This window comes from Haliotis cracherodii, unplaced genomic scaffold (assembly GCF_022045235.1).
Source record: "Haliotis cracherodii isolate W230 unplaced genomic scaffold, xgHalCrac1.p SCAF_16, whole genome shotgun sequence".
In the NCBI taxonomy this organism is placed as follows: Eukaryota; Metazoa; Mollusca; class Gastropoda; order Lepetellida; family Haliotidae; genus Haliotis; species Haliotis cracherodii.
In genome coordinates, this window is record NW_027266271.1 from 13,190,547 (window position 1) to 13,218,154 (window position 27,608).

Consider the following 27,608-nt stretch of genomic DNA (forward strand, 5'->3'; position numbering starts at 1 on the left):
ACGAAAAAGGAGAAAAAGATGATGATGAACAAGATGAAAAAATGGAAGATGATGAAGAAAATATGGAAGTGAAAAAGAAATCGAAAATTACAACGTAGAAGAAGATGAGATTAATGAGGAAAAGTAGGAGGTAAAGAAGATAAGATGATGGAAAACGGGAAAAATATGAAGATGAGGATAACGAAGTAGAACAATGAGATGACGATGGTGACAGAAATGAAGAAGATGATGAAAACTAAAACATTGTGAAAGATGAAGAAGATGATGATGAAGCAGACGGTGAAGATGATGAAATGTAAAAAAGAAAGAAAGGAGTAAACGATGAACCAGAAGAATATGAAGATACGAAGAAGACGTTGAAGGATAAAACAATGACAGGTGAAAAAATGAAGAAGGAGAATATGAGAAGGTAAAGAAGAAGATAGAATAGGAAAAAATCTGAAAATAAGGAGAGTATGAACAAGAAGATGAAAATTTAGAATATTAAGACGAAGATTAGAAGGTGAAAAAGGTGAAGATAAAGGAGAAGAAGATCAGAATAAAAAGATGAAGAAAAGAAAAACATGAAGACGATGATGAAGGTAAAGAAGAAGATGTAAATGTGATGATAAAGGAGGTGATGAAGATGAACATTAAAAAGAAAAAAAAGAAAACGAAAGAGATGATACAAAGAAAACGATGAAGATAAGAAGCAGATAAAGAAGAAGATGAGGAGGAGGAAGATAAAAATGAGAAGATGACGAAGAAAATGCGAGGTGAAAAAGGAGAAGACTAAGAAGAAGAAGATGATGATGACTGAAGGAGATGAAAATTGGAAGAACACGAGAACATGATGGATAAGAAGATGAAGAAAAAAGATGATGAAGAAGATGACGAAGATAAGCAAGATGAAGGAAGGAGAAAAAGTGATAAAGAAGGAAAGATGAAAATAAAAATGATGGTTAAGAAAAAAAGACGAAGAAGGTGTAAAGAAAAATATGAAAAGGTGGTGACGAATAATAATAGAGGTTATAGGGTGATGATGAAGGAGAAGATGAAAAGGGAGAAGAAAAAGAAGGAGAAGCAGAAAAAAAAGATGAAGAAGAAAACGTAAAAGCCAGGCATAGCAATAAAAATATAAATAAAAAGTATACAATGTCAGTCCATGTGGCCTATGATACATATGGCATATATATATATGAGTAAGTATGGTTTTACGCCGCTTTTAGCAATATTCCAGCAATATCACGGAGGGAGACACCAGAAATTTGCTTCAGACATTGTACCCATGTCGGGAATCGAACCCAGGTCTTCGGCGTGGCGAGCGAACGCTTTAACCACTAGGCTACCCGACCGCCCCCAATTAAAATATAGATTCCCACGGCAAATAATTAATTTTACTTTTATCGTTAGGTATTAAACGTATTGTCCAGTAGAGATGCTACAGCAGGGGAAGGTACAATAGTAAATGTTACAATTAGATGTTCATGTTACAATCAGTATATAACACATAAATGCCACATTAAAAATGTGTTTGCTACAGTTTTAGGACTAGATGCTATATTTGCCGGCGATGACAACACTTACCATCACAGAGACTGGTGGTGGTGTTCTTGGCGTATCCCGAGATACAGTCACACCTGTAGGCCCCACGTGTGTTGTGGCAATTGGAGTTGGCCAATCCGGAGCAGATGGTGGTGTTCACTTCACATTCGTTAATGTCTGGCAAGGGATTCATAATATTGAAAAGTGTTTGCATTGATAGCTTTATCCGTTTCATAATAGTGTTCTGATACGTTCCTTTGATTACGCAGGTCGCAATGAGATATTTGCTGACTTGGCCTGCCCACATTTATGGAAAATATATTTAATTAAAAATACCAGAGCATGCTCATCGATATTTGGATTGAAAATAGTTTGCAAACACAGCTGCAATTGAAAGTACTTCATAGTGATAATGTGTTTTATAAACAAAGGAATTTATGTTCAAACTCTTTCTATATATTCACATCGGTGTATTCCTTTTGTGTTAACTAATGTCTCACCCGTGCAGGTGTTGTCAGTGCCCAGGTAGCCTTCAAAACAGGAGCAAACATGGTCTCCTTCAGTGTTGGTGCAATTCTGCGTACAAGTGTTAAGATCCGCGTCCAGACACTCATTGACATCTGAAATATACAGCATATACATGTACATGAATGCATACAGTGGTGGTTTGGCACATACAATCACATCAATACACAATCTGGAGGGTCTAGTTCATACCATTACATGAATACACAACGGAACATTAAATGCACTGACAAGATGACTGGTGAACTGTCACAAAACCGCAGTTGTTCACTAGCGTGGTGTTCTTAGGTAACCAAGGCAAAGATTGTTTTTAAAGGGAGACTTTGCTCTAGGGCCCATGTCGAGTTCTTTGTGTGAAACAGAACATTCTCTTCTATATGGTGAGCATAATCATAAATTGAAAATCATAAATCTTGAACTTCTTGAATCAAACAAGCTTGGAATGTCACCGTACGTCATACCTTACTAGTACTTACCATCACACATCTTAGAGGTAGGGTTTTCCAGGTATCCGCTGTTACATTTGCAGGAGAAGGAGCCGATGGTGTTGCTACACTCAGAGTTGGGTGTGCCGGAGCATATGTTGGCGTTGTCCGTGCATTCATCAACATCAGTGCTACAACTATCGCCCTTCCATCCATTCACACACGTGCACATACCATTAACACTGTTGCAGTTGACGGAGTTGACGCCACACGTGCACCTGTTTGCACAGTTCTTACCCCAGTGGTTTGCGTCACAGGCTGAAATATTTGAATTGCTTCTTCAGTATACGTCTACGTATTGGGCGATTGGTAGACGGAGACTCAGTGCATTTCCTTGTGTCATGCCAATTGATACATGATATTTGCAGAACTGCTTGAGCATAAACGAGCGCATTAAGCCTCAAAATTAATATTAATATCATACGACACATGGCATGTCCAGATTTGACACCATCCAATGGTTAAAGAGTTCGCTCGTCACGCCGAAGGTCGGGTTCGATATCCTACATGGATACCCTGTTAAGCCCATTTCTAGTGTCCCCCGCTGTGATATTGCTGGCACATTACTGATAGAGGTGTAAAACCATACTCGCCCATTGTATACGACATCATTTGGGACTTTATCATATTGTTAGATACAGTAAGTAAGTATATTCACCCACCTTCACACGTATTGAATGCTGTCCTGAAGAATCCTTTATCACATTCGCAGATGAAACTTCCATTTGTGTTTGTACAGACGCTGTTAGTGTTACAGTTGTAAGTGTCGCACTCGTTCACGTCGCCGGAACACGTGACCCCCTCCCACCCCGTGAGGCAGGTGCATGTGCCGTTTACCTGATTACACGTCACAGTATTGGCAACGTTACAGCTACAGTTGCTCCCGCACTCTTGGCCATAGGTGCCCTGAACACAATCTGATGAGGAGAGAAGGGTCATGATATATATTTGATAGTGATTCATAAACACATGGTTTTGATATAGTCGGAGTCGTTATGGACTATATGTTTAGCAGAGAATTCTTATGATACGACATTCAAGTCCTCAGCAAAGTTTTCAAAACGTTTTACGGTAGACACGTGTGGGACAAGTCAAATTTGACGCATCAGTGGACAAACTCATATCCGATGCAATTCCCTATTTTGATTTGTACCATATGTTCCCATGTGCATCAGGGTTACCATTGAGTTGCCTTTGCATGTGTTTGTGACAGGTGCCACTGGTAGGGCAGGATGCGTTCATCATTTCGCGGACACCAGCTATCATCACTTTTTAACAGTAATTTATAAACACACGCTCATGATACAGCCGGAATCGTGCAGTGGATTCTGCTTTTAGCAGGCTTTTCTTATAATTATGGAAAAGTTATTGGTGTTTGTCGCTTTTATTTACGATTATGGAAATATTTTTGGACGATTAAAACATATTCTCTGAAATACATTAAATTATATTTTTCTTCATATCAAATGCATAAATGCCAATAAACACAATTGTCTTTGTTTGCCCCCTTATTCCTTGAACACGTTGCAGTGTGGTCCGTATGTACAAAGCGAACATTAGTAACTCTATGAAGACATGGGAAAATTCTAGTGATATCAAGTTTCAGGTGTGAGGTTACGGTAGAATTTGGTAAGTGCGTCATAAATCACTTACCTAAGCACGTGACACCGTCACTCTGGAGTTTGGAGCCATTGTTACAAACGCACTCATAACCGCCGCCATTCAGTATGTTGCTGCAGGTGGCGCCCCCTGTCGCGCAAGGATCCGTCCCCTCTGTGCACTCGTCCACATCTGCATGTAACACGACAGCATTTCAATTGCATGGATGTTAAATGTGCTGAATTTGAAAACATGCAGTTGTAGTTTACGTAGTTTGACGTTGAGCCCAGTCCAGTACTTGTTGAATACAGTGCAATAATGAAGTGCACTACACGGTCATATAACAAGACACTGCAACACAACCGGGTATGAAACAGTGTTCAGCAGAGTACCACTGTGTAGCAGATAATCTGATGTATGTATGCGAACGTCTGAAATGTCGTACATCACCAGTACAAAATCCATTATCAGTAGTTAACACATCACGTTATTAAACTTAGTGACTCTTTTCGTTACGACGAAACATTATTTCTGACAACACATCTGTTTGTTCCCCTTTTCCTCATCAGCCAGAGTGAGTGAGGGTGGACAAGACGTCTAAAACGCCGGAAATGGCTGTGCAAGTTTGCAACGTTTAGTCGTGCCGGAATCTAATGATCGTGGGTTCGAATTCGGGCTTATTATGCCCGTGCTTCTGGGTTTCACCAAAGTGATCTGCATGCATGTTGTTGGGCTCTCTCTCCCATTCATCTGACGTAAGGTAACTGAAATACTCTGAAAGCGACGTTGAACATAGCTCACTCACTCACTTGCCGTTTGAAAAAAGAAACAGTGCGTGGGAGAGTAAGGTGCACTTGTTTATTGGCGACCATTGGTTACTCCATTTGGTTTTTATTGCAGTATTCCGTCACGGCGGGGGACACCAGTAATGGGCTTCACACATTGTACCCACCTGGGTAATCAATCCTGGGACTTAGATGTGACCAGTCGAGCGAGAACACGACTGACCTTCTGGTTTACGACGCGTCACGACGCTTCCCTATTGCTAGCCGTGCTGATCCCCTGATAGTAATTGCAGAGCCCCAATTGATAATGAATAAAACCAAACTCACTCACTCAGCATGTTCCATCCTTAACATGAATATATTACAGTGCATCGTTTAACCCATACACCCCCAGTACAGGAGGGAATAGAACACAAGGAATAAATAAGTGTTAACAGGGAACACACAACGGTAGAAAACTGAACCGATATATCATAGTTGTCCCATTTTCGATAACAAACGTTGCTACTACTTAATTTTGTTGATCTGACATATTGGTTAATAATGACTGTAACTGTAGAACTCACCAACGCAGAGTGTTGAGTTGGAAGGGTCCTCCTTGAACCCGCTGTTGCAGAAGCAGGACTCGTTCCCCTGATCGACCTGACATCCTTGTTCACACTGAAGAGTCGTACACACGGTCGCCGCTGTAAAACAAGAGTGTGTGGTAAGGTGAGCTAACATTAAGACGGGCTTATGTAAAAGAAGAAATGAGATGAGCGGCTATGACTCTGCATATGCCATGACGCGTTTGAAGTGAGTGCGTGTGCGTGTGCGTGTGCGTGTGCATGTGTGTTTGTTTATTAACGCCGCACACAGCCAGCCATATATAACTGTAAATAATCAAGTCTGGACCAGACAGTCAAGTGATCGATATTGTGATCAACAATCACGCCGTCGGGCTACGGTGTTAAAGGAAACGTACGGTGAGTTATGAAGCTGAACATTTTCCTGACACCATCCCATCTCCTAAACACAGGATTGAAGCAAGGGTTAAAATGAGCCATGACACTGATCGCTCGAAAACGTTACAGCGTAAAGGCGGGATTCAAGGAAGAAATAAGCCAAATTTGACGCTGAACCTAGCCATGACGCCATAACATAAACATGGGTTTGCAAGAAGGGATAAGGTGGGCATTGACGATGAACGTTTCAATGACACAATTACATAAAAATAGGCTTGAGGAAACGGATAATGCGACCGACTGCGCTGAACATCTGGATTGGATGGGACGTTCTCTACATAATCGTGCGTGGGTCACAGTACCAGATGAGCTGTGTTAAAGCTCCAGTGTTTTATTGAATATAAGTCACATTTGTGGCCATGGATCACTGACCTACACATGAGCGTCTGTCGCTAGCCTGGAGCAGGAAGCCAGGCCGACAGCTGCATGCATACCCCCCAACAGTGTTCCTGCAGATGTGCTGGCAGTCGTCTTTCCCGGTCTCACACTCGTCTACATCTGTAACAACAACAACGTCAACACATGTCACCATCGGTTCTGAACGTCAAAGGGCTGTGGGGTAGCCTAGTGGTTAAAGCGTTGGCTCGTCACGCCGAATATGTGGGTATATCTTTTGTGTCCCCCGCGGAGATATTGCTAAAATTGGTGCAAAACCATTCAAACTGAACGTCAACAATTTACAGTCTTCTATTGTGTATTCATATTTTTCAAGAAAACGAGCAAGAAAACAAACTATTCACATTCTGTTTAGAAACACTATTTTTTCACGCACATAATTAAGCTAGCAGAGCTGGAAGTTAGTCGCTCAACAAATTCTGTTATTATTTTATTTTTATACAAGTTAAAATAAATAAAAGCAGCTAAGAGGGTTGGGGTGATCTTGACACAGAGAGGCTGGTTTGGCTCATCATCAGCTCAAGGCCCTTGCACCCTCTACACGCAGCCCTGTTTTCGGAGAATGTGAAGACTCCGCAATACTGCAGCCTTCTGCATTACCCCGATTGTAAGAAGGGCTGTATATCTGACAGCAAACCCGGGTTCTCTCCCAATGTCAGTCAACAGATTGGGAGGTATCAAACCTAAGGCACCGAGAACAATGAGGGACAACGTTACGAAAGCTATTTGCTATGTTTTTCCTGTATCTTGTCAAACACATTAGTGTCAAAAGGGACCAAAAATTCAATAATATGAATGATTTAATTTTTAGTAGTAGTAGTAGTAGTAGTAGTAGTAGTAGTAGTAGTAGTATTGGTTGATGTGAGCACATAATCATGCCAGTAGACCTATTGTGAGGTCCAGCCAACACTGACCTCTGCATGTATCCGCCGTCCGGACGAAGCCAGCGTTGCACTCGCAGACAAACGAGCCTTCATTGTTTACGCATTTCTGGTCACATGTATTCAATGCTGTTTCATCACATTCGTTGATATCTGAATAATTATAAACATACAAGATCATCAATGACAAATGTTACACGTGGAGGGAGGTGAGGGTGTAGAGGGTGAGCTTACTGGTCTGCATGTTGTCATCCACCAAAAGCAACAACTAAAAGGGATTAGCAACGAGCAGCTGTTTTAATGTCATATGTTAAGTCTAACAATGAACGTCATTAATGAGTTTATGAGATGCAGTGTCTGTGTCCAAAGAATTAACTTCTTTCTATCCCAGTCGAATTTTTTAAATTTCCTTTTGAGTACCGATTAAACTGTCAGAAATATACTGTCTCTAAAATTCAAACTTCTTTACCTTCTCCTTCAATCATATATCGTACGTTTGACGTAGAAGGCAGTGTCACGTTATAGTGCTTGAAGAAAGAGCTGTCGAATCAGCAGATCAGCTAGAATTTGTTACGGGAGATTCTATATTAATTAACTGATAATCTATCTAATCAATACGAACAATTTGTCAGAAAGAAAACAGAAATGCGCTATTTGTCAAATCTTTGTTTACTCCAACGTCGTCTCACCGTTGCAGGTGTTGGTGATGTTGTTGAGCCTGTAGCCGGTCCTGCACACGCATCTATAGGAACCAGGATTGTTGACACAGTCGGAGTTCTGCGGACACACGGCCCCCTGTGCACACTCGTTCCTGTCCTGGTCACATTTCAGCCCCAACCACCCGTCCTGACACTGACATCCCTCCTTTGAGTCGCAGGTGGAAGCGCCCACGCCACACCCACACTCGTTGGCACATCCCTGCCCCCAGTGTTGGTCATCGCACTCTGAACAAAAAACAGCATGTGACACCTGAGTGTTCTGTTCAAGACAGATACAGGGACGTTGCTTGGGACATTGTTAATGTAAGCAGAAATGTGACAGTACTTTTGATCAAACACTTATAACGCTTATCAAACACAGACCGACTGACAGTCTAAAACAAAGATATATCAAAGATATCTCTACCACGTTCTTGACATCACATATTTTAAGTGTAGAGCAGTTTGATCATTATGACCAAACTTAGGTATTCTCAACTAATGCAACAATCTAACACAGTAATTTTCAACCAATTCATCAACCACAATTATATACTGGTAGTCGGGTCAATCTGTAAACAGGTCAGAGACAATGTAACTACAACCATCGACTTAAAAGAAGAACAGTATGGTAGTTGTTGTTACCGTTATTCCTTGACCCACCGTATTCTTCTGTATTATGCAATATTCAGTCTTTCTTGAGAACGTTATAAGGATCAATACCGAAACGTCGCCATTACCGTATGATCAAGATCTTTTATGTTTTTGTCATCTGTCAACTTCAAAGAAATGCTTATAAAACAACTGATTTCAGAGTGTAGCTTACCTTTTGTTGCCATTATTAGCTACGAGATGTAGTATTATCGGTTGCAGTACTAGTTTCGGAATGTACTCATATACTTTAATAACTTGAAAATGATGCCCAATACTTGCGTTTAATTCTAATTACTATTTACTATTTGGCAACAAGTTACAGTGTTTGAGATAACAGTAAGTACATACCGTTAATAACAGTATCACAGTTACAATTTGCGAAAACACCCGAGGAGGTGCTCACAGGCGAGGGATCATAATAGCTGGTCGTCGAGCACAGTTAGGGACGGGTGGGCGCATTTTTGTAACCCCAGAGATTAGCATGGTCCTCTCAGGTGACTACAAGTTTATGGCGAACATACAAGAATAGAAGTAGTAACCTAAATATTTAAACAAGTGCATCCTTACCACCTCATGCACCTTTCTGAAAGACAAAGGGGGCTATGTCAGAGCAATGCTTGTCTTGGTATAAAACACACACTGACCTCTGCACGTGATTTTATCATTGTCGAGTTTGAAGCCAATTTGGCAACTGCAGTAGAAACCTCCAATGGTGTTCTCACAGGTACCGTTAACGCACTTGTTCAGCTCCGGATTGTCACACTCCACAATATCTGTAGAAGAGAGCCACCTTAAGAGAAAGTTTATCGAGCGTTGATGAGCCTTATCATTTACAAGATAAACCAATGACAGCATCACCTTTAGCTACAATTTACATATTAACGCTGAAGTTCATTATTAACTATAAATAAAAAAAACTATTTTTGTGGGGGTAAGATTCAACTTTAATATTTGTCCTGTTAGTTTCCATGTTTATCGACATATTCACCTTTGCATAACTGACTGTATCCTGTGAGTTCCTGTTGTGACTGAAGACTCACCTTTACACGTCTGACTGTATTCCGTGAGTTCCCATGGTAACTGGAGACTCACCTTTACATGTCTAACTGTATTCCAATAGTTCCCATGGTAACCGAAGACTCACCTTTACATGTCTGGCTGTATCCTACGAGTTCCCATGGAGACTGAAGACTCAGTTTTATATATATTACATGTGTGACTGTATCTTGGCAATTTCCATGGGCGCCGACAGACACACCTTTTCATTTGTGGCTGCATTCTGGCAGTTCCCCAACTCTTGGGGATTCCGGGTTCGAATATTGGTCCCTACCAACCTTTGATTACCGTAAGAGACTGCATGGTCAAATGGTCAGGCTCGGTGACTTGATTGATTGCAAATACTCGCATTCCAATTTCGTGGATCGATATTCATGACGTTAATCGGCGGATTGCCTGGTTCAGACTAGAATATTTACAGACCGCCGTCATATAGATTGACTATTGCTGATTGCAGCGTAAAACAACAAACCAACCAAATATGTCTGTTCCCTTGGCGACAGAAGACCCACCTATACACGTCTGATTGTCTGTTCCCAGTTTGTAACCAAGGTTACAAAAGCAAAACGCCTCTTCAGTTTCCGCCTTGACCGTGCAGCCCTGGTCACAGTTCAGGTTCCTTACTGCAGCGCAGACGTCCTCCACTGGAATGTGACAAAGTAGTGGTCAGTTGAGTTACATTTTATCCCGGACTCCGATACTTAAAACTACCCGCCAGTCCTTGTGACAAGCTATGCAATCTATGCTGAAATGAACAGAGCAACAATGACTACATTCCAACTTGTCAGTAAGTAGGGTATGTTGACGTTATTGTTTTTAGTCACATCAGCTCAGGAACTGAATATCAGGAAATATCAACAAACAAAACGTGGACCAATACAAACAGATACATAACGTGTTTTTTATATAAGCTGAAAAACACTTACCTATATGTAATGCGTGTTTTAGTTGAAGTCCTTTCATACCAAATGGTGCATTGGGCATGCAAGGTACCTATGATTGTGGGTTCGAATCCCGGTTCGCTGCGAATTATGTTTCTAGGTTTGTCAGCACCATACCCATGCTCTCGGGCTTCACCGAAGTGGTAAACGCCCCAAACCTGCATCAACTGTATAACTGGAATATTGTTGAAAGCGGCGTTTGACCCAACACACACACACACACGCGCGCACACACACACCCGCACACACCCACCCACCCACCCACACACACACACACACACACACACACACACACACACACACACACACACGCACACACACGCACGCACACACGCACGCGCGCGCGCGCTCACGCAAGCACGCACGCACGCACACACACACACACACACACACACACCAAATGAACAAACAACACGGCTCCAAATACAATTTAAACATGCATTGCAAAACATTGCAGAATTACATTCACAATTAATACATTACGCACAACCAATATAATTCCTAAATGTCAAGGTCACTGTGGTACACATGGACGTTAATACGTTGCTAAACTGGAGTATCATTGTGCCATTAGAGATAAGTGAAGAGGTCAAAGCGGTCTGAAGTGGCCTCTGTAAACCGGAATCACTACAAATGCTCATGGAAATCACTCACTCGTTGGATTGGCGGCATTGTCATGATTGGCGGTAAAGTTATCAGTAAATGTCACTGAAGGTCAAAGTCACTGTAGTAATACTGACGTAATTTCTTTGTTTAAATATCGTATTGTTTTGTCATTAGTGATATAAAAACGGTAAAAGAGGTTGGAAGTATCATTGAGACTCTGCAGGAAGCCATGTAGAAATTGTAAACACTGAAGAAGCACATCTCACGGAGAAGTATTTTTGGAGTTAGATGCCTACATAAATAAAGCCTTCGGACTTGGTGCATGTGTTTGGCAATCGCTCGTCTTTCATGAAGGAATCCCATTTCGGCTATTTCCCCATATGTCGTTTTGCAACCTCTAGAGTTAATTCATGTTGAGAAACTCGTCTTATGAAGCTTATTATGATAAAAAGAATATGATGATAAATAATTCTATCTTATGCGAATTATAGTCAGTGTTAGTGAGCGTTAAATTGTATTTATGTGGATAAAGGGACTTGAATATTGTCAAACATTGTTCTGTCGAACTATGATGTATCGAACTTTCGGTTGTCTCGAAGTAAAATCATGGTCCCTGCGTATTTCCTTCTATATTTAACATTTCCGGTTATATCGAACCTCAGATAACCCTTCAACTTCGACACAACGGTGTTTGACTGTGTATTGATATATTTTAACATGTTGCTTTTGTGAATGTGGTAGATGTAGTACCGTGGCTCCTATGAAGAGTCAGTTTTGTTTATAAGAATTCACTTCTTTATGCTTACCTTGTTCACAAGACGTCCGGTCATCCTTAAGTCGATAGCCAAACTCACATTCACAGTTATAGCCACCATCGACATTGACACATTTCTGGCTGCAGGAGCTCTGTTCGGCTGTGCATTCATTGATATCTACAGCGACAACAACATGCTCAGGATGGTAACATTAAATTGAACATACATGCATATTTTCTTCTAATCTAATAAAAGGCCTTCAGATGATGTCAAGTTAAAAAAACTGATGCCGCACACACACGGTGTCAATAGAGACCCGTGTGTGCAGGCCTTATACTGATGTCCTCACCCAAAAGGGTCCATCACACACATCCTAAATTATATCTACAGTAATTAAATTCCTTATACACCCCCCCCCCCCCCCCCCACACACACACACACACCCTTCTTCATACCGACATCACTTTCTAAAAACCTAATTGCAAAATGGCTACGAAAGGGACACGAGTCGCCATTCTGTTTGTCCCGGAATGACACGAGTAGTCCCGAATTGTTCCTCACCTAAACACTTCTTCTGGCTGTTCTCTGTGTATCCGGCCCTGCAGGAGCACGTGAAGGACCCGGGTACGTTGGTGCAGATCTGATCACACGTGTTGGCATCCGTGACGCATTCGTTCTTGTCTGCAAGGTTATAACAACTAATTATGCTTCTCGAAACAAGTAACCATCAACACTTGAACCATTTGTCCCTTTGTCCAACTGAGAGATACCAACGAACGTGAGAAGATCCGGATTAGAATTGGTCTTTAGAAACTCATGCTTCTCGGAAGAGGCGAGTAACGGGATCGGATGGTCATTCTCGATGATTTGGTTGATGCATGCCATCGCATCCCAATTGCTCATGGTATAGCTGGAATACTGCTGATTGCGGCCAACAGACAAAACAAAGAGATACCAACATATTGCCCTACCTGTGCATGACTGATTAGCTTGCTTGTCGTATCCCGTTGGACATACGCAGGTATATGATCCCCTGGTGTTGGTGCATAGTTGACCCGTTGGACATGGACCTTCCTCACACTCGTTGATGTCGTTGTCGCACTTAGTTCCGCTCCAACCTGTCTTGCAGTCGCAGCCCCTAACGTTGTTGCAACTGGTGGAACGGTCACCACAGTCGCAGCGGAGGGCACAGTCTTTGCCGTAGTTCAAGTCTTCGCATGCTGTGAAAATTCACATATTCGTGGTCAGTTCTATCACTGAATACGTATGTTACAGAAAGTCAATTGTCTAGGGGTGGTGGGATGGCAGTGTGGTTTAGTGTTCGCTCATCACGCCTAATGTCCGGGTACAATGTGTTAAGCCCATTTCTTGCTTCAGTCGTGGACTGTTGCATATGTCTTGCCACCGATGCACTTAAAAGTTGGCTAACACGTAATGAATATTATTACCTTACCTTCACATGTCACCTTGTCTGCAGCCAGCAGGTAGCCGTCGAGACACGTGCAGACGAAGCTCCCGTCGGTGTTGTTGCAGCCATGGGAACACACGTTCAGGTCGCACTCGTTGATATCTGATAACAAGCCAACAACAGCATCATCCGAGCTCTCAACCCTAGCAGATCACAGTTACCAGGACAAGACGTTCACAGTTTTATTGATCAGGGTATTATCTTCATAGGCATAAACATTTAGATATAATGAAAAACGTTTACGCCAAAGAATAGTCAGTCTTGATTATCTGCCGAAACTGATTCCATTGGTCGTAAAATGCAAAACAGCGACGAAGACTACATGAATGTTTAACTGTAAACAAGTGATGGCACCAAGTGCTCGCGAAAATGTGTTACAGTACTAGTGTTTGTTTGTTGGCCAATCACGCTTTTAAAAGGCATCAGTTGATAGGATAATCATTGTATATTTTTCTCATTATTAACAATACAGTGTTTGTATAACGATTGCAGATAAATAATACTAATACTATTTTGAGCATCTAAACCTGTATGTGTCATATAAACCTTGGATTCAATGTCCATTAATAACCCTTTAACGAATTATATTTAATGTTAGAGAATCAGATAATCATCTAGAGTTAAAATATGAATTTAACTTTAAAGGCAGCATTTGTGAATACAATAATGAAATGATAGATGAATACTGTGTACAACCTCAGTGTAATCTTAGGGGAGAAAACATACCTTTGCATGTGCTCATATCAGTTGGGTCAATTTCGTATCCAGTTTCGCAGAAACACTTGGCAGTGTCTTTCAAGCAGCCGTAGCTGCAATTTGTAGGATGGCAAGGATTTTCTGCTGTTAGATCTGAAATATATGAAATATAATCAGATAAAGAATAGAACTAGCACTTATCTTGTGGCTTTAATTATCTTACTTGGAAATTTCTGACCCTTTGGACCCCGTTGTGATTCAGGTAGAATAGGTTCTCGGTTCTCGGTTCTTGTCGCGTAAGCGGACTATGTGATCACGAGATAACGTCTATTATTGCGGGGTGGTAGGGTGGCCTACTAGTCAGGCTGAAGGCGGGGGTTTGATTCCCAACGTGGGCGCAACGTGTCAAGCTCATTTTTGGTGGAAAAAAGATTCTTCAAACATGCAGCAATGAGTGAGTGAGTGAGTGAGTGAGTATGGTTTTACGTCGCTTTTAGCAATATTCAAGCAATATCACGGCTGGGGACACAAGCAATGGGCTTCATACATTGTGCCCATGTCGGGAATCGAACCTGGCTCTTTGGCGTGACGAGCGAACGCGTTAAGCACTAGGCTACCCGACCGCCCCTCAAACATGCAGCAGCTTCATCGCGGATTGATCTACAGACGGCAAAAAAAAAAAAAATCTCAAACTTATCATCTATAAAGTAATAGATACAACATTCATTTTTAGACAAACTTTCTCATGATCTGTTTTCTTGACTCGGACTCTTTCAACAAACTGCGTGAATGGTGGTCCTTTATAAACCATGATTATGTATATTATTAGTTTTATATACAAATTATTTTTATAATGCCGCTAAGAGGGTTTGTCATGCTGGTTAGACTCATCACGCAGCCCAGACAGCGAATGGGACCTTGAACTGCAACCGAGTCAAACCTACCCAGAACTGTTCGGAGATTGTGAAGACTCCGCAGCACTGCAGCCTTCTGTATTACCCAGATTGTCAGAAAGGATGTAGTCAACAAACCCGGGTACTCCCCCAATGTCAGTCAACAGATTGTGATGTACTAAACCTAAGGCACCGAGAGAGTCGGACAACTTGATACTTGGGACTTGGGATGCAAGCGTGACATTTCGAAAGCGAGGTCTGCATGTTTGCCATGTTTTTCCTCTGAATCTTGTTAAAAGGGACAGAAATTTCAATGATATAAATGATTTTATTGGATTTATCAAAAACGCCAAGATCAGATTTGTTGGCCTGGATACGTCTGAGGCTGTATACATGCCTATTCCAAAGAATGTCATTTTCTGTGACGCCCTCTTCATATTTTGGGTCAAAACCCCAAGCATGTCGAGGACGGTAATAAAATGATCGAGCTATACCATCATGTCGCTTAAGATATTGTGTTTGTGCCAAAGCTGGGCATCCACTGACAATGTGTTGGACAGTCTCATTAAATTCATTGCATAATCTACATTTTATATTTACATTTCGATGAAAAATCACACATTGACGTGTTTGAATGGGAAGTGACTGGACCTGAGTAGCAAACAGAAAGGTTTGAAGTTCTGTTTCACTTTCAGGCCAGCCGACTTCATCCAAGGGCTCTGCAGGGTTGCTTATCCTCTTAACACACTGAACATAAACACGATGCAGTGGTTGTTCAGATAGCCTCTCCTTGAAAAACCGAGTCTGAGCCGATATGGTATGGCCCTTTATTGAGTAGTCCGTGAAACGATTTGCATTTGGTAGTCAGGTTACTATGACGAGTTATTATTAAATGAGTTAGTATTGTAGTAGGTTTATCTAAAAACATGATCATCATTTAGAGAGGCAGGAAAATCTATTTACCTTTCACACATTTCTTCAAGTCAGTTGTATCCCGTTTGAATCCATAATTACAATCACAGACGAAGGAAGGTACAGTGTTGTTGCAGACCTGCTGGCAGTCGTGAAGGTTCTCCACACACTCGTCAATATCTGTAACCGCAACATGTTCATTTTGTACATCATGCCTGTGATACGTCTATATTTAATGGTGAGTCAGTGAGTACTGCTTTTAGCAATATTCCAGCAATATCACGTGGCGGACACCAGAAATGGGCTGCACACATTGTACCCATTTGGCTAGCAGACGATCCAAGGGAGGTAATCATGCAATTATGTCCCTTTGTATCAAGGGGAAGTAACTCGAGATGAAAGTAGTTCCGGTTCAAACGTTATATTTTCACCGGTGAAAATATAAGCTTATATAAGCTTATATTTTCACTGCAGTGAAATATCATTTTTCAAATTTATTTCAGAATACCATTTATATTTTCACTATATATCTATATATTTCATACTTATGTATATAATAAAATGTTTGTTTTTCATTTCTTTTGCATTGGAAATAATACCTCACTGACCTGCACAGAACTCAGAGCCATCTATCAAACACATACGAAGGAGAAGCAATGCTTAGAAGTTTTGTCCTCCTGTTCATCACACATCAGACTTTCTTGAAATGGGTCTGAATGCAATAATATGCGACCGACACAAATTATTACTCCGACCACTGGATAAGTATTTTATTCACTCACTCACTCACCCACCCACCAACCCACTCACTCACTCACTCACTCACTCACTCACTCACTCACTCACTCACTCACTCACTGTCCTACAAGTCTTCCTTGTTTATTTGTTCATGGTGATGACTGCATTGTCATTTCGCTTACCTTGGCAGACGTTGTTCACGAGCCTGTAGCCGGCCATACACGAACACCGGTAGCTACCCTGTGTATTCGTACAGTTTTGGTCACATGGGTTTGTTGGCTCGCATTCATTGATATCTGATTACAAGAAAGGATATCATACAGAATTAAAATACATAATTTGTTTCACACAACAACAGGTTATGTTAATACTGACTGTAGTCAAGTCATTTGCACATCAACAAGTCGCACTGACAGTTGAAGCGGTTTCTGGTCCTGAAAATGACCCGGGCTCGTTTCCCAACATATATATATTTTGTGTGAAATGTTTGGTGTTCCTTCTATGATTTGAGTGACATATTGTTAAAAACAATGTAAACCGCACCGACTCACTCTGTTCAAAGCGGCGTTAAACCCAACTCACTCACTCTCATCATCACATTGAGCAAGGCTTCAAAAAGCAAAAAATATAACAAATAAAGGTTCTAAAATAGTTTGCTAAAACTATTTAATACTTCACATGGACAAGTTTGGGTTCGGTGTGTCGTGGGAAATGGCGTTCTGCCTAATCAGGAATGAGTATAACCTTTAGAACTGTTGTGTAGAAGAGTAGAATTTACCTTCGCACTTGTCCCCAGATGCTCGGAATCCCCCGGGACAGTCACTGCAGTTGTAGCCTCGTCCGAGGCGCTTCTCTTCCGCCGGGACCAGGTCGGTGCAGTTCTGGCCAGTGAAACACGGCAAACTGATACAACCGTCAACATCCTGGCTACAGTCGGCACCTGGAGAACACAGAACATTGTATTCATCAGAATTGGCCACACTAGCTTACCAGAGGATTGGACAATGATATTCACGTGAAAGATTATAGAGTTTGATTTATGTAATGATAGTTTAATTGACGAAGTTACAGTGAGTATTAAGTAATGCTTAGAGAGGACTGAAGGTATAGAACTTCCGAGCAAAAGAAAGTATGCACTCGAAAATTGGACTTGACAAAATATTTTAAACGTTACCAAATGTTACAAGGCTTGAGAGAGTCGCCGAAACACTGCAAACTTTGGTCTAAACTACGAGGACTATATCAGTAGTAACCATATCTTATAGTTTCTTTTTTCATTTTTAGCCAACATGAAAAATGGGTGTATACTTTCTTTTTGCCAAGCAGTTTATGGTGTTTATGATGTAGTAGACGTTGGTTAACGAACAGCAGATATTTCTTATGATTATGAAAATAGTTTTGTCGCTCTATTTGAAACTAAACTGATTTCAGTTACCTGTAAATCCTGTCTCACAGTCACAAGCCGCAATCTCGAACGATGCCGACACCCCTGTGTTCTGGTCGGCGCGTGTGCGAGTGAAGTCACAAGACCCATTGCCCGAGCAACCGTCGCAGAGCCGAATCTTAATGTCCACCGTCTCCGACGACGTGTTCTTTGAGTCCATTACTACAATGCTGTGGACATAGATGGGGCCTCATGATTCATCAGTATCAGTGTATGTAATGATACCGGTTGGAATATGTTTCTAGTTTATATAGGAGTCATTGCAGCGACACCACAATGGTGGTAACCATGTATTGTTACATCTTCCCGAGGCAAGGGAGTTAACTAATAAAAAATCCAGTTTCCACCCTTGCCAAACTTGGCTGGACTTTCCGGCTCGATCGTACCGCCACCAGTGGCTACTATGCGTTATGCCCCTTCTATATCCCTCCTACTGGCCAATCAGATTCCCCTATCATATCACTTGCATTTGCTATAAAAAATGGCGGCGCCCAATCAAGACGATATGATCGATGATTAAGATCTATATGGTAACAGAATAGGTCTTTTCTCGCGAAGTGCATCAAATCACGTGAGCACCTTGATTAAAAACAAGAAAGGATTTGGAAAATATCTCTCGACGACCATTCGACGGTACATATCCTGCAGACGACTGAAATCTGAACGTTAAAATCCATATTTTTAACGAACGGGATGTTGATTTCGTAAAGCGACTTTGATTCGACTATGCACAGACTCGTTGTCCAGCCAATCTGTAACTCCATAATACCAGCCTAGTTCAGCAACTAGCCTTTTATAGTCAGTGAACTCCCTTGCCTCGGGAAGATGGTATTACTTGTGGAGTCTACACATACGCATATACACACACACTTGTTTCACAGCATCATACAACTGATGACTCAACTGGTGTAACGTGTGGCCTACACAGTCACTTTGATTAGGATCTTAGATCTTTCCCAACTATTTTGAATTGACATCTGATTGAAAACATAATATTGAGTCAAGAGATTGATACATAATATAATTCAGTTCGTCAAGCGATTGAGAATCAAGGATGAATTAAGTTGTCTTACGTATTAATTAATTAACATATGTATAAATACCCAGGTTCAAATGTTGTTTTGACATCCGATTGTAAACAAATGTTAAGTCACTGTATTGATGAACTACGCTAAATTTAGTTCATTTGATCATGCGATTGAGAAACACATTGATTCCGGATAGTTGGCTTTGGACCCACTCACCTTATTTTACCGGGGCTAGTGGACGTGGGTGTATAGGAGACTTGGGCACTCCTTTCGTTTCCACTCTGGTCAGCCTCTGTCAGGCTGAAACCGTCTGGCTTGTCCACAACCTCGTACGTGATGGTGTCGCCGCTGTCGGTGTCTGTTGCGTTCAGGGAAAAGATTATCTCCTGTCCGACAGTCACGTGCAGGACGGAGGCGTTGGAAGTGATGGACGGTATCGTGTTGGCTGCACAACAAATGTGTTCATATGGCAAGATTGAATATCATAATTGATGCAAACAAACTCATATAAATTTGTGAAATCTACCTGCGACGTGATAGAAACAGTGAAATTGGTTTGTGGTAGTGAGGCCTGAAGACAACAACGTTGCAATAATCTTGTCTTCTTTTAAATTTCTCATTCATATCGTCAATTAAATCTTCCCAGCATTTGTTTCTTATAAAGAATTAAAATTCACGATGCGTTGTAAAGTGTTTCAGTACAAATAACTAAACAACATTTGCAAATCTGGAAACACCGAATGTTTCTCTCCTAAACAGGGCCGTCCCACTTACATTGCTCGGCTCGCTCCTTTTTAACACCCTCGTCCGTCTGCTTAGTAGAGTCTGCAACAGCCTGGTCTCCGGTCGCCAGGAAATCAAATATACAGGGCAAGTTCTTCTCGTCCCCGCCACATGCAGCAATAGAGGCATTCCTATCTGCCTCGCTTGCCTCGTCATAGTACAGAGGCTCGAAGTCTGGGTGGTAATAGTCGGATGCGTTCTTCCGTGGTGGATACATAAAGAGAGATTCTGTCAAGTTGATCTGCCCTGAAAACAGATGGTGGGAAAGGAGGAGACTAGTGTGAGTGAGAAGTTACGCTGCTTTTAAAAATATTTCAGCAATAATACGGCGGGGGACAACATAAATGGGCTTCATGTTGTATCCGTGTGGGGAATTAAACCCGGGCTGCCCGTGTTGGGATACAATCCACAGTACGGGGCACATGTAGGTTATGATAGGCCTTAGTAACCTTTTGTGCCTCCTCCTGTGCCCTTCGAGGAGTTTAGACTCATGAATGTTGGTGGACGTTTTATGGATCGGTCCGCTCTGTACAGGTGAACTGTCAGAATCAATGTAACTTGCAATTGTATAATGGGACCAGTGGCCCCTTAACGTGAGTAAGTGGGTTGGGTTTAACGCCGCTTTTAACAGTATTCCAGTTATATCGCGGCGTGTCAGCTTAATGTGGGAGGAAAGCCCGAAGTGATGCAGGTCTCAGACGTTTACCACTTCGGTGAAATCCACGAGCACGGGTATGGTGCTGACAAACCTAGAAACATAATTGGGGCGAACCAGGATTCGAACCCACAATCATAGGTTTCTGTGGTGCCCAAGGGACGCAATTCCGCACAGCGAATCGCGGCGCATTAGACTACGAGTGTTGCTGGGTACGGCGTTAAGCAACAAACATAAAGACAACAACTGTTATTAATGAAAACTGTGAGTGACGGTAGCTGCCGGTAGTCAAGGACATGCTTACCCGAGTCTGAGTTCAAATCCATGATCAGCGGATTCTGTTAGGTACATCGGCGATTATTATTCATCATCTTCAGCCGACATGACCGGCAAATCACTTACCATGCCACATGTAAATAACCCACCATGCCAAGTATTGTCTACTGAGGTACCCATTTTTCCTGGGACCAAAATATAGGATGACATATACGAACATAAGAAGTACTTACATGTTTGCCCGAATTGGTATATCGCCCTCTCTGCTGAGTTAATATTTAGAATTGTTCCATTTGGAAAAGTAAGATCGTCGGACTTGTCATCGTTGAAATTTCCCATCAGCCCTCTCACTTTGTTCTTAAAACCAGCCGGCATTCCCACGGTGACAGTGAGCAGCTTGGGCCCCAGCACCACTCGCACGGAGACTCCTGAATGTCCAACGATATACTTGTGGCATTTAGCCGATCTATTTAATATTTCATTATGATTTCACGGGCGACAGAAAACAATGAGAATGCTTTTTCCTTTCTGTTGTAATTATTCTGCTGGAACAGAGACTTTGTATTAGCTCGGATACCCAAACTATCAAACCAGCGTTGGGGAATTACATTCGTATTATACAACACCCTATGTTCTTAATGTTTCAGTTTACACACACATCACATACTGCATGTACCGAACACACGACACTTAAAACATCACGGTTTACACCACAAACTCCACCGTTAACAACGCGAGGGCACGGATGATACACGATACACTCATAACACCACACATACCAACTACCCACCAGAGCACACCACAAACCTTCCACATACTACACGTGCCGAACACACTGAAAAACACAAAACACTACAAACCTGACACACTACAAACAAAACACACTACACCCACAATACACTACAGACACAACACACTATTAACACAACACACTAGAACAACCACACACCAGCCACATACTATACATATCGAAAACACTACATACATTACATATACTGCAAACACACCACACACTAGAACACACTACACAGCAGCCACATACCATTCACTAGAACACACCTCACGCACAACACGTCACTACATACACAACACGACGTAATTACCAACACAACATGACGTCACTACACACACGACAAACCGACGCTACAAGCAAAACACGACGTCACTACTTACACAACACGACGTCACTACACACACAACAAGACGTCACTACACACACAACACGACGTCACTACACACTAAACACGACCTCACTTTACACTAAACACGACGTCACTACACACTAAACACGACGTCACAACACACACACAACACTCTACACACTCTATATAGCTCACACTTCCCTGTGTACCTGAGGGGAAGAATCCGACAACGTCTTTATCTTGCCGACTAACTGTCAACCCGCCATTGCCGTCCTCGGTAAAGTTGGCGTCCCTCTCGAAGGCCAAAGACAAGTCCTTCTTATTCCGGAAGATGATGAATCCTTAAATATAAACAAAAGCTGACTAGAAAAAAAACTACAGTACTGCGACGTGACTTGAATCAGTGACACAACATTAATTACACTTGTTCATATATTGCCGGGCAAAAGAAAATATAGACTTGAAAGTTTGAGTTTACCCCAAATTAAAATCTTTATCAGAATGTTACAGGGTTGAAAACAGTCACAGAAAAACTGCAAACTTTAGGTGAAAAATGAACTATGACACTGGTATCAAATGCTTCATATGCTTTCTTTTTCCGTCAGTAGATGTTGTATAATGGTCCCGAGGTCTGCCATTAACTGGCCGACGTGCGGATCGTCTTGTAATAATTTTATCCGTTTTACTTATACTAAAGGTATATAGTCATGACGGCGGGCAAATCATTGCAGAGTCGAGACGCCTACCGTTGTTTGATCACAACCAAAGTTGCAAAAAGCTTATCTCCTTTCTGACACGTGATACTTGCTATTTGATTATATCTTTCTTCTTTACTGGAAAAGTTACTTTGATTAGGGTGGTTCACAATTCAGTTGATCAAGCTCTATATTATCTAGTTTGCATCGGCTCTGTTTGTACCATGGAAGGTAATAATGTGGCTAGTTTGCATGATCTGTGCCCTATTACTAAGGGAGGTAATAAAGTAGCTAGTTTGCATCAGCTGTGCCTTGTTGCCAAGGGAGGTAATAATGTGGCTAGATTGCATCGGTTTAGCCTTGTTGCCTAGGGAAGTGCTAATGTAGCTCGTTTACACCAGCTGTGTCTTGTACCAAGGGAGGTAATAATGTAGCTAGATTGCACCAGCTTAGCCTTGTTGCCAAGGGAGGTGCTAATGTAGCTCGTTTACATCAGCTGTGTCTTGTACCAAGGAAGGTAATAATGTGGCTAGATTGCACCAGCTTAGCCTTGTTGCCAAGGGAGGTGCTAATGTAGCTCGTTTACATCAGCTGTGTCTTGTACCAAGGAAGGTAATAATGTGGCTAGATTGCACCAGCTTAGCCTTGTTGCCAAGGGAGGTGCTAATGTAGCTCGTTTACACCAGCTGTATCTTGTACCAAGGAAGGTAATAATGTAGCTAGATTGCACCAGCTTAGCCTTGTTGCCAAGTGAGGTGCTAATGTAGCTCGTTTACATCAGCTGTGTCTTGTACCAAGGAAGGTAATAATGTAGCTAGTTTGCATAAACTGTGCCTTGTTGCCAAGGAAGATAATAATGTTGTCAGTTTGCATCAGCTGTGCCTTGTTGTCATTCATCTGGGAAATATGGTCAGTCGTGAACCTTTCAAACATCCACTATGATGGCATTCCCAAAGACATAAACAAACGTATGAGGGTTACAACAATTGGTGTTAGACACCTAAATTTCAAGATTGTTGTAATGGCCGCTCCTACATTGACGGCAGCGAGCGATGTTACCGAGAGTGTAACGAAGGTGTAGCGCGCTGGGAAGGAGCTTGCTGCACCTTGTTGTCAAGGGAAGTAATAGTGTGTCTAGTTTGCATCAGCTGTGCCTTGTTGCCAAGGGAGGTAATAATGTAGAAAGTGTGCTTGATCTGTGGCGTATTACTAAGGGAGGTAATAACGTAGAAAGTTTTCATCAGATGTGCCCTATTACTAAGGGAGGTAATAATGTAGAAGGTTTGTATTAGGTGTTCTCAAATTTGGATTTGCCTACCTTCCTTAGATGGAGACAGTTCCACGATGAAGGTATCGTTTGTGTCCGTAGCAGCAAAGGCTGTGAAGACGGTTGCCGTGGTGAGATTGCCGTCTTTTTTAAGAGCCCGTTCTGTTCTGGCTTGAAGTGTAAAAGTGGCATTTGCGTCCTCCCGATGAACCATAACGTACTCGCCGAAACCGTTGAAGATGTAGGTGAGATCATCAAGGGTTGTGATGTGCGGGTCACCGAACGCGTTGGCTGAAATAGTCGTTCTAACCCTATCAATCTCGGCCGAACAATACTTCAATACCTGTCAGTATCATCTGCATGGAACAAGGTGCTTCCATGAATATTGACCAAACCTCAAGCTAAACAAACCGTCATTTTAGTACCCAGTTTTTCCATTAAACACACAATCATTCCCAATACAGGGCCTTGTCAACAGTCACAAAATTACTCTACATGATAAAAATGAAGAAAACATGAAGGACATGTAACTTATATTGCAAAACTGGTATTTTGCATATCATTCGATAATAACCAACTTTCGTCGCGTGATTGTGTTGTTGATATAATAATTGTGAAAGACTGGGTAAACTGATGGTGAGGTGAGGTGGTTTTTTTAAAAGAAATAGATATGTGTTTGAGTAGCGCGAAAACTGTCATTTACATTTCAACAGAAATAGAAATTTTTTTGCCTCGCACGAATACCGGAAGCGGCCGTTTCACTCCCTTTAAATGTTAGAGAGAATGAATGCGTAATGTAAGAATCTGTTTATCTCCAAGATGATACTTTGATCCTGTATACATCCTGTTAATCCCACTCACTCACTCACTCACTCACTCACTCACTCACTCACTCACTCACTCACTCACTCACTCACTCACCCACCCACTCACTCACTCACTCACTCACTCACGCTCTCACTCACTCACTCACTCACTCACTCACCCACCCACCCATCCACCCACCCACTCACTCACTCACTCACGCTCTCACTCACTCGTCACGTCAATAGTCTTCACTTACCCCACCAGAAGGGGAATGTGCGCGAACAGAATCTCTGGGGCCGGATGCTGAAGAAGAGATCGCACCTGTTGGACTGCTCACAGCAATAGTATCTTCCCAGGTAATCTGCCAGGTAATGAAGCCGTACAAAAACGGGATCAAACCTCTGCAGCGATCCAGATTCCTCATCGGACGTCAATAATCTAGTGTTTCTGTAGCAACATTTCTGCAAAAATAATGTCAGGATTCAAACCATGCAAAGTGGAACATTCAAATCGTTTAACTCGTTTATCTGTTCAGGAAGCTATTTACAATATGCTATGTAAGTGATGGACAATGATGGCGGAAAACCAACGCATCGGTCTTATCAAACGAAGGGCAAAGCAAACTATACCTCTCAGGTGAGTTTGTCACATGTTTGATTTTTAATTGAAAATATCTTACGTTAGCAACATTATATCCAAAAGTATTAACGCACTGGTGATTAAAATATTTCTACATTATTTTAATTTTAATGTAATTTGATTTAAAACCTTTAAAAAATATCATTCGCATAATACAAAACTTAGGCATGTTATCTCTGAAAATAAATGAATTTAGCTTTTTTTCGCCACAAATTTACAGCATTTCAAACATGTGATGGCAAATTATATTTCTTACCCCTGTCCACAGTGAACCAATATATTTTTACTCAAAATTATCCAGCTGTAGCTCAAATAGTTGTACGTCTGTAGGCCCTGCCTTTTGCTCTCCTCGCATATTAACCTAAGTAGTGGAACGCCACAAGTCATACGCTCAGTAATGTGTGAGTGAGCAACTTACCCGAGACAAAGGAGTGGTCCACCAAGTGCGGCGCGATGTGTAACAGACACTGAATCGACCATTTTGGAATCTATAGTCAGACAGGTAGAATCTCCAGTCTCTGTTCATCCACACGGAGCTGCAGGGACAGTCATCCAGGTACCAGGTCCACCAAAACTGGTAATCCCGCTCCCATTCGGTGTACCATTGTTTACACAACGATACGAAGTTCGTCACCGTCCCTCCGATGTCGAATATGTACACGCCCGGAGTACCTGAATTGTTCAAGATATTTTGTTTCAAACTAAAATGTTCTTCCTTTTTTCAAACCGACAGATTTTTAAAGATTATTGTTTTATCACATGCTTAAGTGTGAAAGACTGAGTTTACCGAAGTTGAGAAAAGTGATATTTTCATTGCAGTGATGTTTCACTACTGTGTACACAACACGTTGACGGAACCATTTTTTACAAGAGTGACCTCCTCTCAAATTATCTCCCTTTATCGTAGTGTCTGGCCTGTTCACACTGACAAGGCAAAATAATAACAGATGGTCATTTATTGAGTTAATATCGATTCAAGCCGTTTGCTATTCTCTAGAAAATGTCTCGTTATAAACTGTAAATTTCTCATTTAACTCGTTAATCGAGACTGTTTGTTTCATTTTATTACTTGACCAACGTGTATTCTTTCGTATGCAACAGCGGTCTCGTAGTTTTCAATAATATTTTGTTAAGGTTAATTTTGTATATAAATCATATATATAAGTGAGAGAGTGAGTGAGTATGGTTTTACGCCGCCTTTAGCAATATTCCAGCAATATCACAGCGGGGGACACCAGAAATGGGCTTCACACATTGCACCCATGTCGGGAATCGAACCCGGGTCTTCGGCGTGACGAGCGAACGCTTTAACAACTAGGTATCTCTAGTATGATACAGAATTTTTGTGACCCTAAAATATTTTTTGTTAGTTTCGTTTATATCTTTTAAGATTTTGCAAACACGAAGCTACTTTTTTAGTCACAAATACAATGGGTAGTGAACCGTAACTGTGTGTCAGGTAGGGAGAATTTACGTTTCAAGGTTTTACAATTGTAATGTAATATTTTAATTTTCCGATAGACAATGCACAAAAAGTAAACTGAGGGCCAAAAGAAACGTTACCAACATTAACTGATTTGCCACTTTGAAACAAAGATGCCAACCTGTTCAAAAACAGTAAAGAACACATCTCACGAATACAGCCTTCATGTTCTCTGTCGTTCTTTGCACGTGCTTTACGGATTTTGGGAGATATTGGTGTTTGTCAGCAATTTTTTAAAACATTCTTTCCCAAATTATCGTGCAATTTTCGGGTATAAATTACGCACGGATCTGTTCCCTATCATTGGTTGCGAGGATGAACACCAACGATTGCCAAGACTGACGCAGTCCAGAGGGAGAGAGTCATAGGTATGCCGCAGATGGGAGCGACACAGAGAGAGGTTGCCATTAACATGAACTGCTCCAAGGTGACCATTACCAGACTGGTCGCACGTCTCCGACAGACTGGCAGTACCACAGACAGACCACAGAGTGGCAGACCAAAGGTCACGACCCCGCAGGATGACCGCTTTTTACGGGTACTTCATCTGAGGAACAGATTTCTTATTGTGAAGGTCATCAGCTTAGGACATCTGGTGAGCAGACAAACAGTGACCAGACGACTACGACATAATGGTCTCCGAGCTTATCGCCCTTTCAAGGGCATGACCTTGACCCGTCAACATCGACGTGCCAGATTGATGTGGTGCAGGCAAACTCAGCGATGGCAACAAAGGGAATGGCGGCGAGTGCTGTTTAGTGACGAGAGCAGGC

At 41.8% G+C, this 27,608-nt stretch overlaps 3 protein-coding genes across 3 annotated transcripts in view; all 3 read right to left on the reverse strand.

The window, feature by feature from the left end:
• LOC139464173 (uncharacterized) overlaps window positions 1-27,608 on the reverse strand; it is a 229,545-nt gene that overhangs the window by 77,357 nt on the left and 124,580 nt on the right. The window lies entirely within an intron of this gene.
• Window positions 1,389-12,362, reverse strand: LOC139464107 (fibrillin-1-like). Its single transcript, XM_071245650.1, has 14 exons — window positions 12,353-12,362; window positions 11,961-12,086; window positions 10,120-10,251; window positions 9,196-9,324; window positions 7,889-8,143; window positions 7,233-7,352; window positions 6,295-6,420; window positions 5,485-5,604; window positions 4,188-4,325; window positions 3,197-3,451; window positions 2,526-2,792; window positions 2,025-2,144; window positions 1,567-1,701; window positions 1,389-1,420 (listed from the first exon to the last, which is right to left on the reverse strand). The coding sequence occupies exons 1-14, from the start codon at window positions 12,360-12,362 to the stop codon at window positions 1,389-1,391; spliced, it is 1,965 nt and encodes a 654-aa protein (XP_071101751.1).
• On the reverse strand, window positions 1,389-25,957 carry LOC139464106 (fibrillin-1-like). The gene is made up of 26 exons (XM_071245649.1): window positions 25,913-25,957; window positions 24,970-25,174; window positions 23,958-24,197; window positions 22,154-22,285; window positions 21,036-21,230; window positions 19,863-20,117; window positions 19,396-19,533; window positions 17,395-17,556; window positions 16,799-16,912; window positions 15,930-16,058; window positions 14,104-14,226; window positions 13,363-13,479; window positions 12,989-13,129; window positions 11,961-12,086; window positions 10,120-10,251; window positions 9,196-9,324; window positions 7,889-8,143; window positions 7,233-7,352; window positions 6,295-6,420; window positions 5,485-5,604; window positions 4,188-4,325; window positions 3,197-3,451; window positions 2,526-2,792; window positions 2,025-2,144; window positions 1,567-1,701; window positions 1,389-1,420 (listed from the first exon to the last, which is right to left on the reverse strand). Exons 1-26 carry the CDS (start codon window positions 25,955-25,957, stop codon window positions 1,389-1,391), a joined length of 3,951 nt encoding a protein of 1,316 aa, XP_071101750.1.